This window comes from Orcinus orca, chromosome 15 (assembly GCF_937001465.1).
Source record: "Orcinus orca chromosome 15, mOrcOrc1.1, whole genome shotgun sequence".
Lineage (NCBI taxonomy): Eukaryota > Metazoa > Chordata > Mammalia > Artiodactyla > Delphinidae > Orcinus > Orcinus orca.
In genome coordinates, this window is record NC_064573.1 from 52,101,882 (window position 1) to 52,120,050 (window position 18,169).

Below are 18,169 nucleotides of genomic sequence, written 5' to 3' on the forward strand. Positions count from 1 at the left end.
CCTGGCCTCCCCTGCTCTGGCCTCAGGAGGTGCCCGTTGTGGTAGGGTGCGTGTCAGCGAGCTGAATTAGGGAGGAAAACAGTCCCCACGGGAGGTGGGAAGCAGCAACCCCAAATGCCAGGGCCAGCTGACCAAGCTGCCAGTTCTTACTGCAGACTGTGTAAGAATGCAGTGCATATGATCCTGTTGCCTGCGATGGAAGACGAAAACAGGAAAAGGTAATGCTGGGGCTCTATGATTTCAAAACACTGTGGTCACAGAGTTGAAAAGTGAGCACCAATGATCTTGAGCAGATGAGTTTTTCATGCCTTCAGAAGAGTATGTGCAGTGCCGCTGGCTGCTCCTAAGCTGTCATCATCTTAAACTCAGGTTTCACCTGCCTGGGGGGGCAGGCGGAGGACTTCAGGACTTCAGTGGACTTTAAGGCAGTGCTTTTTCCGCCGAAAGAACTCTTTCAAATGGACTCTGGGGTAAAAAAAAAAAAAAAAAAAAGGTAACAGCTTTCTCCTGGCTGACCCTCTTTCTTTTTCTCTTCCATTCTATGCATCTATGTGTCTATGTTTCTGTCTCCTATCTTTCTTCCTCCCTCCCTCCTTCCTTCCATCTATCTATCCATCATTTAATTTTGGGGGGCTTTTTTTTTCTTTCTGAGAAATGCCAGGCTCTGTGTGAAGGTGCTGGTCATTATTCCTTGTGCCTGTTGATTTAGGCCTCTTGGTATACTTCACCCAGTGAAGTTGTAGGTTATAGGGTTGAAATAGGTGAAGTTCTGGTATAAACTGATTATTTCTTGGCAGAGTGTCAATTAAGTGGCATCTTATAGGACTTGAAATCCAGACTATTTTATGAAGTGGACTCCAAACTATACCTTTGGAGTAAAAAGAGCTTATTTTCACACAGTACTGTCCAAATGGAGGCAAGGCAAATAGTTGTTTAGAAATAAGTTGTTATTACCATCAATAACAAGGTAGTGTGTGTCTACAATGTCCATGATCATTGTATATGCTGATTAAGCACGAGAAAAATCATTATTCATTTTACTATCTATGAACATCATGGCGGAAGGTTGGAGCTAGGAAATCTTTTGGCGGAGGCAGGATTATAGATTTTTAAGAGCATGTTAGCAAGTCCACTGGGACTCTTTCTTGCTTTTTGTCTGTTTGAGCAGGATTTCCCACAGCATCAGGCTTCCGTGCTGTTCCTCTTGTGCCCCTTTCCTCCGAGGTCTCAGTAAGCGGGACCTGGAGCTGCCTCATGCAGCTGAGTTCAGCCAGCGTCTCCCATATCCTGTCTGACCTTCAGCTTTCCTTTAGTTGGCCTTTTAGAGTTTGGTTGAAGTTCCAGGAGAGATGCTTCCAGTGGGATTTGTGTGGAGCAGAAAGTCATGTGTAGCCATCCGGATAGTGATCTGGAGCTACATTTGCTGTGCAGATACCCTCCTTCCATCCACTGTGGCCCCTTCACAGGATCCCTGGGCTCCCCAGAGCACAGTTTACAGACTGCTGTATGAAACAAAGTATTGGTGATGTGGTACAGGTGGTGGGTCTTGGGGGAATTAAGGAAAGAGCGAGCTCACTGGGGGCTTCAGACTTTTGAGGAAGTGCCTTGAAAGAGAGGGTGTCCTCGAAAGGGGAGTCATGTTTGGACCCATGAAGAGGAGGGGGGCACACACTAAGTGGCAGGTAGAGGCCAGGGATTTGATGAGCAAAGGCCCAGGAAGTGGACGTGGGGTACAGGTAGGAGGGGTGTCAGTCAGGGTCCAATAAGAAAAAGATGGCACCCTCAGACTGGAACCACCTGGAAGCCAAGAGCCAATGGAGCCCATAAAGATCTACCTTCCAAAACCCAGAGAATGGTGGAGAAGGGATCTGGAGGGACAAATAGAAAATAACCACATAGAGAGCTGCTGGGTTAGAGCTGAAGGACTTGTATCAGTTAGCTCTTATTCCAGTAATGCTGTATAATAAACAGCCCCCAAATCTCAATGGAATATATATCGCATTAGGTGTTTATTCTCACAGGTCTGTGGGGTGGCCCAGTGGCTCTGCTGCAGGCTCTGAATGTTGGGCTGGCTCTGCTTCTTGCTGCAGGTCTGTCTTGGCTGGGGCAGCTTTGCGCCATGTGTGTTCATTCTAGAGCCCCGGCCACAGGGGCAGCAGCTACCTAGAGGAAGCCCTCCTCAAGGCAATGGCAGATGTACAAGAGGGCAAGCACAGTCACCCTAGGATTTCTCAAGCCTTTGGTCACATCACATCCACCAATATTGGCCGAAGCAAGTCACCTGGCTGAGCCCAAGTCAAGGGGGCAGGAAGGTACCCTCCTCCCAGAGAGGGGAATTACAAATGGGTGGATGCAGGGAGGTATGGAGAATTGGAGCCAGTAATTCAATCCACCAGAGTCTCCACAGGAAGGCAAGTTAGAAAATACAGTTGACCCTTCAACAAAGGGTCAGGTTAGGGGCACCGACCCTTTACACATAACTTGTGGTCCTCCCTCCATATATGTCATTTGGTTCCTCCATATCTGTGGTCTGCATCTGCGGATTCAACCAACTGTGGATCGTGTAGTACTGTAGTATGTATTTATTGAAAAAATCCACGTATAAGTGGACCCATGCAGTTCAAACCTGCGTTGTTCAAGGGTCACCTGTATGTTGTACAGGAGGGGAATTGGTGTGGGTGGGTTTGGAAGGTGCAACTACTATTTATACTGCTTCCCACCCATAGCCATACTCCTTTCCTTTTATCATAATAGAATTTTTAGCTTGGCATGTGACTGTATTTCACGGCTAAAGCCGATATTTCCCAGACTCCTCAAATGAGGCTATTTGACTAAGTTCTGGCTAAAGAGATGTGAGTGGAAATGATGTCTGCAATTTCTGCCTTAAAGGGATGCAATTCTCTCTCCACCTCTCCCTCCAGCATGCTTCCTGGAATGTGGGTGTGGTGCTGAGCCCTCTTGGACCCTGCGAGTGCGGGCAATGGCTTCAGGATGGCAGAAGAGGAATATAGTAGGAGGGTGGCTCCCTGGGCTGCTTATGTTCATATAGTTAGATAGAGGAGATTTAGGCTGGCATTATTTTGGGTCTTCACTTCAGCAGCCAAATCTGTAATTAATACAAACTGATAGGAACCTCTACTCTTATACCTAATTGAAGGGATAACACAGAGAGAGATACCAATTAATTTTTTTCAGAACTTACTGGACTAAGAGAGAAGAGATGATCACAATTTAAATTTTTCTCCATGTCACTCCTGTCTAGTATTTTGAAAGGCATGATCAGTGAGCTAATTGTCAATGCAAATTCACCCTAATGATAACAGGACAAGCAATACCAGTTCTGAACCAGTTCTGGACCAATGCTGGCTCTGTCCATGAGCAGAGGGCCTGGTGGGAAAGAGAGGTGCGGGGAGAGAGCTCTTTGTCGCTTGTTTGAATATGCCTCACAAGCAGGAAGTAGAGAGGAGGATTCAAACCTGGGTCTGTTTGGCTCCCAAGCCTGTCTCCTTTCATTTGACACTAATTATATCAGAGAACCCTGTGAGACGTCCAGTTACTCTAGAATCTACGGTGGTTTCTCCAAACTGAACCTCTTTGGACATCCATGGCATGGGCGCCAAGTGGACTTTTGCCTCTTTGCTCATTGATAACAAAGAGATTGGTCTAGTACTTTGATGTAAAGAGCACGAATCACGATTCCTCCATTAGCTCCCTGCTTCTGTTAGAGAGACCTGGTGCCTTGACCGATTTCTTGTGGCAAAGAACAAAATACAACCCAGAAAGCCCAGACTCTCAGGAAGGTTACTGTTGGATCATAGGAGACAGCGTGGCGGGGTGGAAGCTAGGTGGCCGTGGGTTCAAATCCCAGTTCTTGGAAAATTATTTAACCTGTCTGATCTTCAATTTCCTCGTATGGTAATTGGAGATAGTAGGTGTTATTATAGCTACTCTAGAGCCAGCACTTTGTGCTGGTTTATGTCAAACCTGGCCTAGCTCCTCTGCTCTCAGGCACAGCAACTGCTTTTAAGAATCTTATAATTCCCTGAAGCTTACAGGCATTATTTAGTGGATCACGGCAATGAGTGATGATTAAAGAATACACCAAACTCTGGCACCAATGGTTGGAAGACTGGCCAAAGGACAATTCTCCAACTCTGGCCAAGAGGACTAACCCTTTTGTTAAAGCCCATTTAATGACCTGCCTGGTTGAGTTGTTGGTGGGAGTCTCCTTGCTGGCAGCTGACCCCCAACCAAGTTGTACGGGTGATCCCTGTTTTACCTAATAAGTCCTTGGAGGAAAGCTGGAGGCTGGGATACAACCCTGCCTATGGCAGGCAGGGCTGGACTGAGTTCATTCATAGACTCATTCATTGAAAAGTTTGAAAACCAGGGGCTCTGCTTCTGGAGAATTAAAGTTGGTTTTCTTAAGCCTGCTATTCTTTGGACTTCTGCCCACCTGGTGTAACCTGGGCATGCTATGTACTTATTTGAACAAGTATATCTAGGAGGAGAGGAAAAAGCATAAAGTGGAGTGGAATCTCTTTAACATCTGCTCTGTGATTTATAAAATAAGTGTGATGGCATGCCATTACGGGATGCTTTCCAGGAAAATGGAGCTATGGTACAGAGAAATACCTTCTAAAAAATGGCAAAAGTTCACCTATACTTCTAAAACTGTTGAGTATAACAGAAAAGAGATATTTCATTACACAGCCATTTAGAAAAGGTTTCTAAAGCTTTTCCCTGACTCAGGGCCATATTTTGATAAATAGAATGAATCTGCTTTGCCAGTTGATTCTTTTCACTCAATATTCCATTCATAATATGTATATTACATATATAGCCAATATAGTGGATTTATAGTAACCAGTTGTTATCAACGTGAATTGCTTCATTTCTCCTGCTTGGCTTCTCCCATTCATCAGTCTCTTAAGATTTCATTGCTGACTGGCCATATTCACCTTTCTCTTCTTTTTTTTTTTTTTTAATAAGTGTATTTATTTTATTTATTTATTTATTTAGGCTGCATTGGGTCTTCGTTGCTGCGTGCGGGTTTTTTCTCTGGTTGTGGTGAGCAGGGGCTACTCTTCATTGAGGTGCACGGGCTTCTCATCGTGGTGACTTCTCTTGTTGCAGAGCACGGGCTCTAGGCGCGTGGGCTTCAGTGGTTGTGGCACGTGAGCTCAGTAGTTGTGGCTCGTGGGCTCTAGAGCACAGTCTCAGTAGTTGTGGCGCACGGGCTTAGTTGCTCCACAGCATGTGGGGTCTTCCCGGACCAAGGCTCAAACCCGTGTACCCTACACTGGCAGGCGGATTCCCAACCGCTGCGCCACCAGGGAAGCCCACCTTTCTCTTCTTAATTCAGTAATATTTAGGCCTCTCAGCTAATCTGTAGATCATCTAACACAGTGTGTGGGTTTTCCTCCATGTTATCCGGAGCACTTGTGTGTAGCGTTTGGCATGGAAGAATCAGCTCTTCCTTCAGGGTGCATTTGTTTTGAAAGGATTCGGGCTAGAAGTGATGCTTGAGCTGTATCTTAAAGGAGGTACTTTCCAGGTAACAAAGGTAGGGAAGGGAAGTTCAGCTAAAGTATGGGGGTAAGAAAGAGCATGGAGGAAATTGCAGGTGGCTTGCAAGGCTGTTCTGGCACATGGCAAGGGAGGGCAGGGTTGCAGCTGGAGGGGAGGCTGGAGGTGCAGCTGAGGACCTGGTCACAAGGCCCTTATCTCCCCTGCATGTATGTCCTGCAGGCAACTCAGAAGATTTTAAACTGGGGGTAAGGGTTAGAATGGACTTAGACTTAGGGACATAAGAAGGAGGAACCTGATCAGATTTGCATGACAGTGATGTGGGCAACGGGCAAGTCTTCAAATTAGCCTCAGTGTCCTCATTCCTAAAGTAGAGAGAAAGGTTTTGCACCAAGGTTGGAAGAGGTAATGTATGTGAAAGTGCTAAATATATTTAAACTTTTATTATTATTATTGGACTTCTTTGAGCCATGAATGAGTTAACATACTTCATTTTTCAAGAGATCAGTTTTGTCATCTGAGGCAAAATACACATGCTTAATATTGTTACCTGATTTATATAGGGATATAGGATTGATTGTTTGATTGGCTGCGTTGGGTCTTCGTTGCTGCGTGCAGGCTTTCTCTAGTTTCAGTGAGTGGGGGCTACTCTTCGTTGTGTTGCACGGGCTTCTCATTGCAGTGGCTTCTCTTGTTTCGGGGCACAGGCTGTAGGTGCGAGGGCTTCAGTAGTTGTGGCTCATGGGCTCTCGAACGCAGGCTCAATAGTTGTGGCGCACGGGCTTAGTTGCTCTGCAGCATGTGGGATCTTCCCAGACCAGGGCTCGAACCCATGTCCCCTGCATTGGCAGGCAGATTCTTAACCACTGCACCACCAGGGAAGTCCCAGGGATATATGACTTATGTAGCTTTCTATTTCCTTAAACAACTGATTTTTAAAATGGGAGCAGGTCTTACTATTTGTTGTCTGCTTTAAACTCTAACTGCTAAAATTGGAAGGATATGGGAAGACCTGGTGAACGCTGCTCATGAAGAGGAAAAGAAAGGGTTCTTTTCTTTCTGGTTGTGCACTCATTCTTTCAAGAGTCATTTAAAAAGAAAAAGTTTCCATCTTCTCATAGCAACTCAAGTGCTTGAGGACCTCATGACATTTTACCAAAACTCTCCTCCCAGAAGGGCATCAGTGGTGAGTAGGTGAATAGAAACATGGTGTATAAATAGCTAAATATAGAGGAGTACATGAGGCATCTGGTAATGTGTGATTTTCATCTGATTTTACTGTTATTAAGACGAACCCTGCTTCCTAAAGAAAATTAGAACATTTTCAAAGCTCGAGTCTGAATCCTGCCTCATTCCTTGGTGATGATGTGACCCAGGAAATGACATCACCTCCCTGAGTGCTCCCCTCTATAAAATGGGGAGAGTAGTAAGGCCTACTTTTTAGGGCTGTTGGGAGGATGACATGAGATCATCTGCTTGAAGCCTGACAAATGATAAGCACTGGGTAAGTTGTTATTAGGAACACCCTCAGCTGTGGGAGCCAGCACCATTCTCTTCTGAGCATGGCATCAGACGTTCAAGTTGCTTCTGAACATGAATCTTAATTGACACCTAAGAAACCAGAAGAGGATGAAAAAGAGGATAGAGTTTAGTCTATAGAAGGTCTTGAGCCTGAAGAGGTACCAGAGTCCAGTGCCTGTCTTGTGTCATAGGGCCCAGATGACAGCGGGTCCTACCAGCCCGACCAGACTACATGGACAGGACAGCAGGGCATAAAGGTGCTGAGGAGGTGACCATTCCTGGGCTGCAGAGATGGCATGAACAGTGACCAGGGCAAGACAACACAGTCCACACAGCTGCAGGTGTGAAAATCAAACTCTGTCTTTATTCTTTTACCATTGTATGTGGGATAGGTAGCAGCACTGCTGGGGAGCTCCTTGGGAGGAGAGGAGAGGGAATCTGTTGGATGGAAATCTTACCTTTGAGCATCAGTTACATCTAAGCCTGTTTTCAGCACATTTCATGTTAGACTTTTCAATGGCAAGTCAAGGAGTAGAAGGTAGATGGGCTCAGACAAAAGGTTCTTTGCAAGAGTTCAACATAGTGGCCAAGATTTTATTCTTGCATTTCATCATGCATGTGCCTTGGAATTATGGATTTTTTGGAATCTGACTGAAGAAAACATAAACTTTCCAGGTAGTGTATAGCTGTCCCCATCTTTCTAGCATCTCTGCCTTTGGCCGATGTGATGCCATACTTTCCTGACATTTAATATCAGCTCTGGTATGGGTCTGATACCAAGTATATTCATACCTCAGCCATAAAACAGGACCTTCTAGATAGCCAGATTCAGGTGCTCTGCCCTTCCCAACAGATGCCTCTCCACCACCCCCGACTCCGCCAAAATGAAGTAAAAGCACATCCTGAGTTGACCACTTCCTCTGAGCCTGGCAGACACACAGCAAGAGTCTCGGCTGGTGATGGGCTTGATGCATGGCCCACTTGACTGAGGCACACATATGCTCAGGCTTGACCTACACTGGCAACATCTGCAAGGACACTTCTTAGACATTTCAAGTGATTGATTCCTCTGAGGAAATGATACATTAAAAAATACACATATACACACATATTTAATTATTTTTTTAAACCACAACTGAAAAAAATTCTTTGCCACTGTGTAGAATTAAATCTGACAAGAAACCCTATGAGTTTTTATTAGTACCATTATTGTTTTCTTTGGCTTCATGTACTATAATGGTAAAATAACAAAAAAAAGAAAAAAATTGTAAAAAGGCAAATATTTTGTACAAAAATACAAAGTTTTAAAAGCTCTTTAAGTATATTTCATATTGTTACTAAAAGTTGACCTATATATCTGTATGTCTGCATATTTTTCCTACATGTGGGATTTTAGAAATGTAAGGTACTGTTTACACAGTATACATTTTCAGTTCTTCCTAAAGCTCAACAACCAATGATAATCTTTTTTCTGATTGGAGCATTCCATACTCTGGAAGACATGATTTGCATAACTGTACGATTACTGGCTGAGAAAAATCTATGTGATTCAGTCCATTTGCATACTGAAAATCAATGTATCATACTGGGGGAACACTTTTGTTCCCAAGTCCTTAAGTAATGGCAGATGGTAAAGAACGTTGGCTGTCAATTTTTTCAGTAATTGGTTTTCAGTGCTTTTTTTCAATCTGGTGAGAAGGTGATGCAATGAGGAAGAAGTATCTTTTGCCTTTGAGAACTGTCCGAAAATTTGTTCTTATTATTATATCACAGTCCATTATAATGCAGGTGATGGTACTAAAAGAAAGGAAAAAGGATGGGTGTTAGTTTTTCTTAAAGAACAATGTTAATGTATAATTCAAAAAAGGAACGTGTTTTTATAGGAAACATTCCAAATACATCGTTCAATAATTATTTTTTCAAATAAATGCCTAGAAATTCTTACTCAGATTAAATAAAAGGTAAAATTCACTTTGAAAGAGCCTATTTTGGGGAATCCTAGTCCCAACTCAAATCCCAAATGGCCAAAGAAGGCTAACAAATGACAAATCTGGGTCACTTGTCACCCTCTACTGTAATCTCTTGTTGAGATATTTGTGTTCTTTTCCTGAAACTGACCAGGATGGGAGTTCCTTACGTGTCTGGAGACCTCTAGCACTTGGACGAGTGCTTGACACACTAGAGGTTTTCAATACATGACTGTTGAATGGATAAATGCATAATTTGTGCCCCAGTTACTGTCAAAAATAATTTGAGCAAAATATATTTTTGTCATCAACTTTGTTTTTAAAAATTGAGATAAAATTGACATATAACATGTTAGTTTCAAGTGTACATGATTCCAAATTTGTATATATTGCAAAATGATCACCACGGTAAGTCTAGTTAACGTCCACTACCACATGTAGTTATAGTTTTGTTGTTGTTGTTGTGATGAGAATTTTTAAGATTTACTCTTTTAGCAACTTTCAGATATATAACGGGATTATTAACTATAGTCACCATGCTGTACATGACATTACATTACCATGCCTTATTTATTTTATAACTAGATGTTTATACCTTTTGAGCCCCTTCACCCATTTTGTACACCCCACCACTCTCCGCCTCTGGCAACCACCTGTTTTCTGTATCTATGAGTTCCATTTTTTTTTTATAAGGTTCCATATAAGTGCGATCATATGGTGTCTGTCTCTGACTTATTTCACTTAGCATAATGCCCTCAAGGTTAATCCATGTTGTCACAAATGGCAATATTTCATTCTTTTTTATGGCTGAATAATAATATTCCATTGTATTTATATACTGCATTTTCTTTACCCATTCATCTATTGATGGACCCTTAGACTGCTTCCATATTGTAAATAATGCTCTAATGAACATAAGGGTACATATATCTTTTCAAGTTAATGTTTTTGTTTCTTCAGATGAATACCTAGAAGTGGAATTGCTGGATCATATGGTAGTTCTATTATATTTTTAATTTTTTGAGGAACCTCTATACTGTTTTTCCATAGTGGCTGCACCAATTTACATTCCCACCAACAGTGCATAAGTGTTCCCTTTTCTCCACATCCTCACCAACACTTGTTATTTCTTGTCTTTTCTATAATGACCATTTTGACAGGTGTGAGGTGATATCTCATTGTGGTTTGCATTTCCTTGATGATTAGGGATGTTGAGCAGCTTTTCATGTACCTGTTGGCCGTCTGTATGTCTTCTTTGGGAAAATGTCTGTTCAGATTTTATGACCATTTTTCAATGGGATTGTTTGGTGTTTTGCTATTGAGTTGTGTGAATTTTTCATATATTTGGGATATTAGCACCTTATCAGTTCTATGATTTGCAGATATTTTTTCCCATTCAGTAAGCCGACTTTTCATTTGTTGATGGTTTTCTTTGCTTTGCAGAAGCTTTATGGTTTGATGTAGTCACACTTGCTTATTTTTGCTTTTGTTTGTCAGATCCAAAAAATCATTGCCAAGATCAATATCAAGGAGATTATCACCTATGTTTTCTTCCAGGAATTTTATGGTTTCAGGTCTTACATTTGAGTCTTTCACCCATTTTGAGCTTATTTTTGTGTATGGTATAAGAGAGTGGTCCAGTTTCATTCTTTTGCATGTGGCTGTCCAGTTTTCTCAACAGCATTTATTGAAGAGATTGTCCTCTCCCCACTGTATATTCTTGGCTCCTTTATCATAAGTTAGTTGACCAATAATCCATATGCATGGATTTATTTCTGGGTTATATATATTCTGTTTCACTGATCTATGTATCTGTTTTTATGCCACTACCACACTGTATTGATCCCTGTAGCTTTGTAATATAGTTTGAAATCAGGGACTGTGTCTAGCTTTGCTCTTCGTTCTCAAGATTACTTTGGCTATTTGGGGTCTTTCATGGTCCATACAAATTTTAGGATTGTTTGTTCTATTTCTGTGAAAAATGCCATAGGAATTTTTCTAAGGATTGCATTGGATCTGTAGATTGCTTTGGATAGTATGGACATTTTAACAATATTCTTCCAATCCATGAACACAGAATATCTTTCTATTTATTTGGGTCTTCTTCAGTTTCTTTCATCAATGTCTTATAGTTTTCAGTGTATAGGTCTTTCACCTCCTTGGGTAAATTTATTCCTAGGTATTTTTTTCCTTTTTGATGCAACTGCAAATGGTATTGTTTCCCTAATTTCTCTTTCTGATCGTTTGTTATAGTGTATGGAAACACAACATATTTTTGTACATTGATTTTTGTGTCCTGCGACTTTACAGAATTCATTTATTAGTTCTAACATTTTTTTTTTTTGGTGGAGCCATTAGGGTTTTCTATATATAAAATATCATGTTACCTGCAAATAGCGACAGTTTTACTTCTTCCTTTCTGATTTGGATGCCTTTTTTTTTTTTTGCCTAATTGCTCTGGCTAGGATTTCCAATACTATGCTGAATAAAAGTGGTGAGAGTGGGCATCCTTGTCTTGTTCCTGATCTTAGAACAAAAGTATTCAGCTTTTCACCATTGAGTATGATGTTAGTTGTGGGCTTGTCACAGACCCTCTATAGAGAGTTTCCCTCTACAGGGAATCCATTTGAGAGTGGTTTTTTTTTTTTTTATCATAAATGAACACTGAATTTTGTCAAATGCTTTTCTGCACTATTGAGATGATATATGATTTTTTTCTTTCATTCTGTTAATGTAGTGTATCTCATTGATTGATTTATGGATGTTAAACCATCCTTATATCCCTGAAATAAATCCCACTTGATCATGGCATGTAATTCTTTTACTGTATTGTTGAATTCAGTTTGCTAATATTTTGTTGAGGATTTTTACATCTATAGTTCATCAAGGATATTGGCCTGTAATTTTCTTTTCTTGTAGTGTCCTTGTCTGGCTTTGGTATCAGGGTAATGCTGGCCTCATAAAATGAGTTTGGAAGTGTTTCCTCCTCTTCTATTTTTTGGAAGAGTTTGAGAAGGATTGGTATTAATTTTTCTTTAAACGTTTGGTAGAATTCACTAATGAAGCCATCTGGCCCTGGACTTTTGTTTATTGGGAGGTTTTTGATTACTTATTCAATCTCTTTACTAGTAATTGGTCTGTTCAGATTTTTTTATTTCTTCATGATTCATTTCTTTGTAGATGGTATGTTTCTAGGAATTTATTTCTCATAGATTGTCCAATTTGTTGGTGTATAATTGTTCATAGTGATCTTTGTATTTCTGTGATACCGGTTACAGTGTCTCCTCTCTCATTTCTGATTGCATATATTTGAGCCCATATTTTTTTCTTGGTAAATCTAGCTAAAAGTTTGTTGATTTTGTTTATCTTTCAAATACCAGCTCTATCATTAATCTTTTCTATTATCTTTTTAGTCTCTATTTCATTTATTTCCACTCTGATCTTTATTTCCTTCCTTCAACTAACTTTGGGCTTCATTTGTTCTTTTTCTAGTTCCTTGAGGGGTAAGGTTAGGTTATCTGAGATCTTTTTTTCTTGATATAGGATGTATTGCTATGAACCTCCCTCCTGGAACTGCTTTGCTACATCCCATAAGTCTTGGTATGTTGCATTTTCATTTGTCTCACTATATTTTTTACTTCCTTTTTGATTTCTTCCTTGACCCACTGGTTGTTCAGTAGCATGTTGTTTAATCTCCTTATATTTGTGATTTTTCCAGTTTTCTTCTTGTGATTGAAGCCATATCAAGCATCTTTTCCAGTCACAATGGTATGAGGCTAGAAATCAATCTTCTTAAATTTATTGAGACTTTTTTTTGTGGCCTAACATGATATATTCTGGAGAATGTTCCATGTACACTTGAGAAGAATGTGTATTCTGTTGCTTTTGGATGGGATTTTTTCTATCAGTTAGGTCCACCTGATCTAATGTGCCATTTAAGGCCAATGTTTCCTTATTGATTTTTTGGTGTGGATGATCTATTCACTGATGAAAGTGGGGTACTAATACTGTACTGCTGTCTATTTCTCCCTTTAGGTCTGTCGATATTTGCTTTTTTTTACTTAGGTGCTCCTATGTTGGGTGCATAAATATTTACAAATGTTATATACTCTTGTTGGATTGATTCCTTTATCACTATGTAATGACCTTCTTTGTCTCTTATTCCAGTCTTTGTTTTAAAGCCTATTATGTCTGATATAAATATAGCTACCCCATCTTTCTTTGTGTTTCCGTTTGCATGGAATATCTTTTTACATCTTCACTTTCAGTCTGTGTGTATCCTTCATCTGAAGTGAGTCTCTTGTAGGCAGCATATAGACGGGTCTTGTATTTTTATCCATTCAGCCATTCTATGTCTTTTGACTGGAGAATGTAGTCCATTTATGTTTAAAATAATTATTAAAAGATATGTATTACTTGCCATTTTGTTAATTGTTTTCTGGCTGTTTTGTAGTTCCTCTGTTTCTTCTTCTCTTGCTCTCTTCCTTTGTGACTTGATGATTTTCTGTAGTGGTAGGCTTGGATTCCTTTCTATTTATCTTTTATATATCTACTATAGGTTTTTGCATTGTGGTTATCATGAGGCTTACGTATAACAATTTATATTTATAATAGTCTATTTTAATAACAGCTTAAGTTTGAATGCATTCTAAAACTCTGTGTTTTTACTCCCTGCCCCCACACCATTTTATGTTTTTGATGTCACAATTTATATCTTTTAATCTTGTGTATCCCTTAACAAATCATTGTAGTTATAGTTATTTTTATTACTTTTGTCTCTTAACCTTTATACTAGCTTTATAAGTGTTAATCCACTACCTTTACAACATTAGAGTATTCTGAATTTTACTATATATATGTAAAGGTAAATATATTTTGACCTTTACCAGTGAGATTTATACTTTCATATGTTTCCCTGTTTTTAATTAGCACCCTTTCTTTTCAGTGTAAAGAAGCCTCTCTAACATTTCTTGTAAGGCTGGTCTAGTGGTGGTGAACTCCTTTAGGTTTTGCTTGTCTGGAAAACTCTCTCTCTCTTTCAATTCTGAAGGATAACTTTGCTGGGTAGAGTATTCTTAACTGCAAGGTTTTTTCTTTGAACACTTTTAATAAAACCATTCCACTCCCTTTTGGCTTGCCAAGTTTCTGCTGAAAAATCAGCTGACAGTCCATAGGGGTTCCCTTGTATGTAACAAGTTATTTTTCTCTTGCTGCTTTTAAGATTCTCTCCTTGTCTTTAACTTCTGACATTTTAATTGTAATGTGTCTTGGTGTGGGTCTCTTTGGGTTCCTCCTATTTGGAACTCTGGGTTTCCTGGGTTTGGATGTCTGTTTCCTTCCCAAGGTTGGGGAAGTTTTCAGCCATTATTTCTTCAAGAAGTTTCTGCCCCTTTACCCCTCTCTTCTCCTTCTGGGCCCCTATAATGTGAATGTTGGACCACCTCACGTTGTCTCATAAGTACCTTAAACTATCTTCACGTTTTTTCATTCTTTTTTCTTTTTGCTTCTCCACTGGGTGTGTTCCACTGCCCTGCTTTTGAGCTCACTGATCCTTTCTTCTGCTTCATCTAGTCTGCTACTGAACCCTACTAGTATATATTTTCCAGTTCAGTTATTGTATTCTTCAGCTCTGTAACTTCTATTTGGTACTTTCTTATATTTTCTATCTCTTTATTGAAGTTCTAACTGTGTTCATCTATTCTTCTCCCGAGTTCAGTGTGAGCATCTTTATAACTATTATTTTGAACTTTTTAATAGGTACATCACTTATCTCCATTAAGGACTTTTTATAAGGTTTTATCTTGTTCTTTCATTCAGAACATATGTATCTTTCTTCATTTTGCTTGACTCTCTGTGTTGTCAAACTAGATAAAACAACCCTCTTTCCCAATCTTGAGGGAGTGGCATCTTGTAGGAATGAACCTTATCTTTCAACCCTGCCCTAGCTCTTGCTTGTCCTTCAAACCACTGTGATTGTTCAAGCAGCCTTTTTTATTTTTAGTGGCTCCTAGCATTTGAGTGTGCCAAGACCTGTCAGTGCCCCAAAGGGGAGGATCTCAGTCAGCAACTAGAGTCTTGCTGATTAGAAACTAGACCTTCAGGCAGCAGCTTTTAAAATATGCAAATATTTATAGTCTTGTGGGACTGAAAAGTATGTCCCACTGGCCACCAGAACTGGGTGACCTAGAAGTGTCTCCTGCACAGTTGTTGCAAAAATCAGGGTGCCAGACGAGTGTACAAGCTCCATCCTGGGAGCTACCTGCACCCTGTCATGAGGCAGAGGGAGGTCACAAAGATGGCATCCACCAGCCTTTGTCCCTGGAGGGCACCTCAGTAGGTCCCTAGATGAGCCAAACCAGAAGCCTACCCCTCTTGCTGAAGCTCCAGGACAAGCAAATAGGCCTCTTTCACAGAAATACTGGGGGTATGATTCAGTTTGCTGTCTGCACAGTCCCCTGGGGATAGCAGCTGGCCAAGAATGATTTGTTTGTTATAGTCTCATGGGACCCAGGAATGCAAGCTCACTGGCCACTAGAGCCAGGAGATCCAGGGGTGTTCCCTGGGTGGCAGCTGCAAAACACTGGGCATCAGACGTGTGTAGAAGCTCCCCTTGGGGTGATACTGGTGCTGTGGAGCACAGCAGAGGGAGAGCACAAAGATAGTGCCTGCCCTTCAAGGTCTCCCACCAACTTTCAAAAGAAAGACTTTATGAGATAGAATTACATAATATTCACAAGGTTGTAGAGTTTAGAACTATCTAATATTTTAGAACATGTTCATCACCCCTAAAAGAAACCCATACCTATTACCATTCACCCCCATTTCCTCCTTCCCCCACCACAAACTTTCAAATGTAGTTCTGATGAAGAAAACTAAGATGCTATGTCCTGAAGAGGGTCATGTATTTAATGAAGCTTTACATAAGTACCTTTTGAAATGAAAAAAAGAATCTCCAAATGCCTCTTAGGCTTATGAGCTTATAAGGAGGTGGGGAAACTATATCCCTACATTATCTAGCACAGCATCTGGCCCATAGTAAATGCTCAATAAATACATGTGGAATTGAATGCTTGGCCGCCTGAATTATCCGTGCCTGGAACTCTATGAAAAAGACTTAACGCTGGTGCCATATGTTAAATAACAATTGACTGACAATATTATAAGGTAATGACCTAGGCCTTTTAGTCTAATATTTATTGAGTACTTCCTCTACATTAGGCACATTTATTAACTTATTTAAGTCCTCACAACAACCCCATTAAGAAGATATTATTATTTCCCTGAGGTTAATAGCTTGCCCAGCTAGTAAATGGCAGAACCAGGACTGGAACCCGATTACCGAGCCTACATTCAGATCCCTTATACTCATCACCTCTTGCCCTTTAATAAGATATAAGCTCAGCGGCTCTCTCTTAAATCCCCTCTGCTGCTTACCTGTCTCCCTGTCTTTTTCGCAAATGAAGTTATTGATGTCCTCACATTGGAAGTCGTTCCACTGCCCAGCATAAATCAGCCCAGCACAGTCTTCTCCAGGCCCATGGCCATGACTCCAGTTATCTGGCTGTCCAGCTTTCCAATTTCTTTTAAGAAAACAGAAATCAAGTATTATTTGCAAAGTCACAGAGAAGTTTTCTTTACCCAAGAGCAGCAGAGAAATGTAAAAAACAAAACCAAGGCCTGTCATTTGTCTGGGAATGAAAATGCACTGTTTAAAAAGCTGTGCACACTCGGATTCAGAATAAGCAGCTGTTTTGCAGAGCACTGTGTTATGCAGCATCTCCCTGCAGGCTTGTTATCATTGCCACAGTGCAATCAGCTCACTGAGCTGCTTCATCACATTGCTGAGAGAGTAAATCTGTCTCCAACACAGTTAGATGAATGACAGCTTTCTAACGTGCACTGGAATGCTGACTGCTGGGCACGTGGGTGTATATCTGTGTGTGAATGTGTATGCATTCTGAGGAACACACACACACACACACACACACACACACACACACACACACACACACACACACACACACACACACACACACACACACACACACACACACACACACACACACACACATTCTTGGAAGAACCCAGAGGGAACCTCGTACGTTCTGATTCTTGTCTCTAACAAGTCAGAGTCAGGCAGAGAGAGTGAAAGACGCTTGATATACACTTACAAGAACCTACAATTATAAACACTTGGTTATGGTTTTCTGGCTAAGTTGTAGATAGTTAATTGCTATAGAAAGAAATAGTAATTTATTCTTACTGAAAATGACTTAATACATCTCACTGCCTTTTTTGGGAGAGAGATTAAAGTCTTTAAAACAAGTTTTCTTTAGGATGAGCTCATTTGGGGCTTAACTTGCATGCTGCTGCTTAAAGCACCCCTTTGCCAACGTTTGCTGTTCCTGACTCTATTTCCAAGCAATAAATTAGATGTGCTTCCAAGACTCAAAACTTGAAAGACTACGTCTTCTCCGAGAACCAGGTCTTTGCACAGAAGCTTGTGGTTACCTCCTAAGAGGACAAGCTTGCCTCGTGCGGAGGGTCCGAAAAAACATCTGCAGCAGGAAGTGCTTCCCATAAACGATGACTCATTACCCAACCAGCATCATCTAATAATAACTCACTCTGGTCCATGCTTCATGTTCGTATCAGAGTGGCTGCGGCTTTGGCCGCTAGAGAGAAATCTTCCACTGTACAGACCCTGATAGCAGGAGAAAGTTCTACAGCAAAGAAACACTTCTCACTACTAAGATTTTCCTTTTCTGAGGCCAGGCTCTTACCAGGGTCACCTGGGGACAGAGCCCATGTTGTCCTACTTCTTTCGATGACAAGACCAGCAAAAATCAGGGCGATGGGAAAGGAGAGTTGAAATTTACAGTTAAAGGATGTAACAAGGTAGCATGGACTCCCCAAGCCAACTGTATATTTTGCGATATTTTATAAAATGAAGTGAACTCACTTAAATAAATCTAGTGATGAAGAGATAATTTAGATGAAACCATCAACTGATGAGAGTAAATGTGGGACGATACTCAGGTGGAAGTCAGAAATAGTCATTTGTTAACTCATTCATTCGACAGATATTCACAGAGCACCAGCTATGTGCCAGGGATAAATAATGCTAGCTGATGGCAACACGGCACTGTGGA

At 40.8% G+C, this 18,169-nt stretch overlaps 1 protein-coding gene and 1 long non-coding RNA gene across 6 annotated transcripts in view; one reads left to right on the forward strand and one right to left on the reverse strand.

The window, feature by feature from the left end:
* Positions 1-18,169, forward strand: part of LOC117202833 (uncharacterized) — a 47,885-nt gene that overhangs the window by 23,968 nt on the left and 5,748 nt on the right. For 3 of the 5 annotated variants that reach the window (XR_004485319.2, XR_007471732.1, XR_004485323.2), the window contains exon 2: positions 7,242-7,391. The exons of the other annotated variants lie outside the window; for them this stretch is intronic. This is a non-coding gene — a long non-coding RNA (uncharacterized LOC117202833). The remainder of the gene's footprint in view (positions 1-7,241; positions 7,392-18,169) is intronic. 5 annotated transcript variants of the gene reach the window in all.
* COLEC12 (collectin subfamily member 12) overlaps positions 7,387-18,169 on the reverse strand; it is a 187,400-nt gene continuing 176,617 nt past the window's right edge. The window contains exons 9-10 of the mRNA XM_004273770.4: positions 16,452-16,597; positions 7,387-8,847 (exon numbers count right to left, since the gene is read on the reverse strand). Of these exons, the coding sequence (XP_004273818.2) occupies positions 8,828-8,847; positions 16,452-16,597 (166 nt within the window). The 3' untranslated portion in view covers positions 7,387-8,827. The remainder of the gene's footprint in view (positions 8,848-16,451; positions 16,598-18,169) is intronic.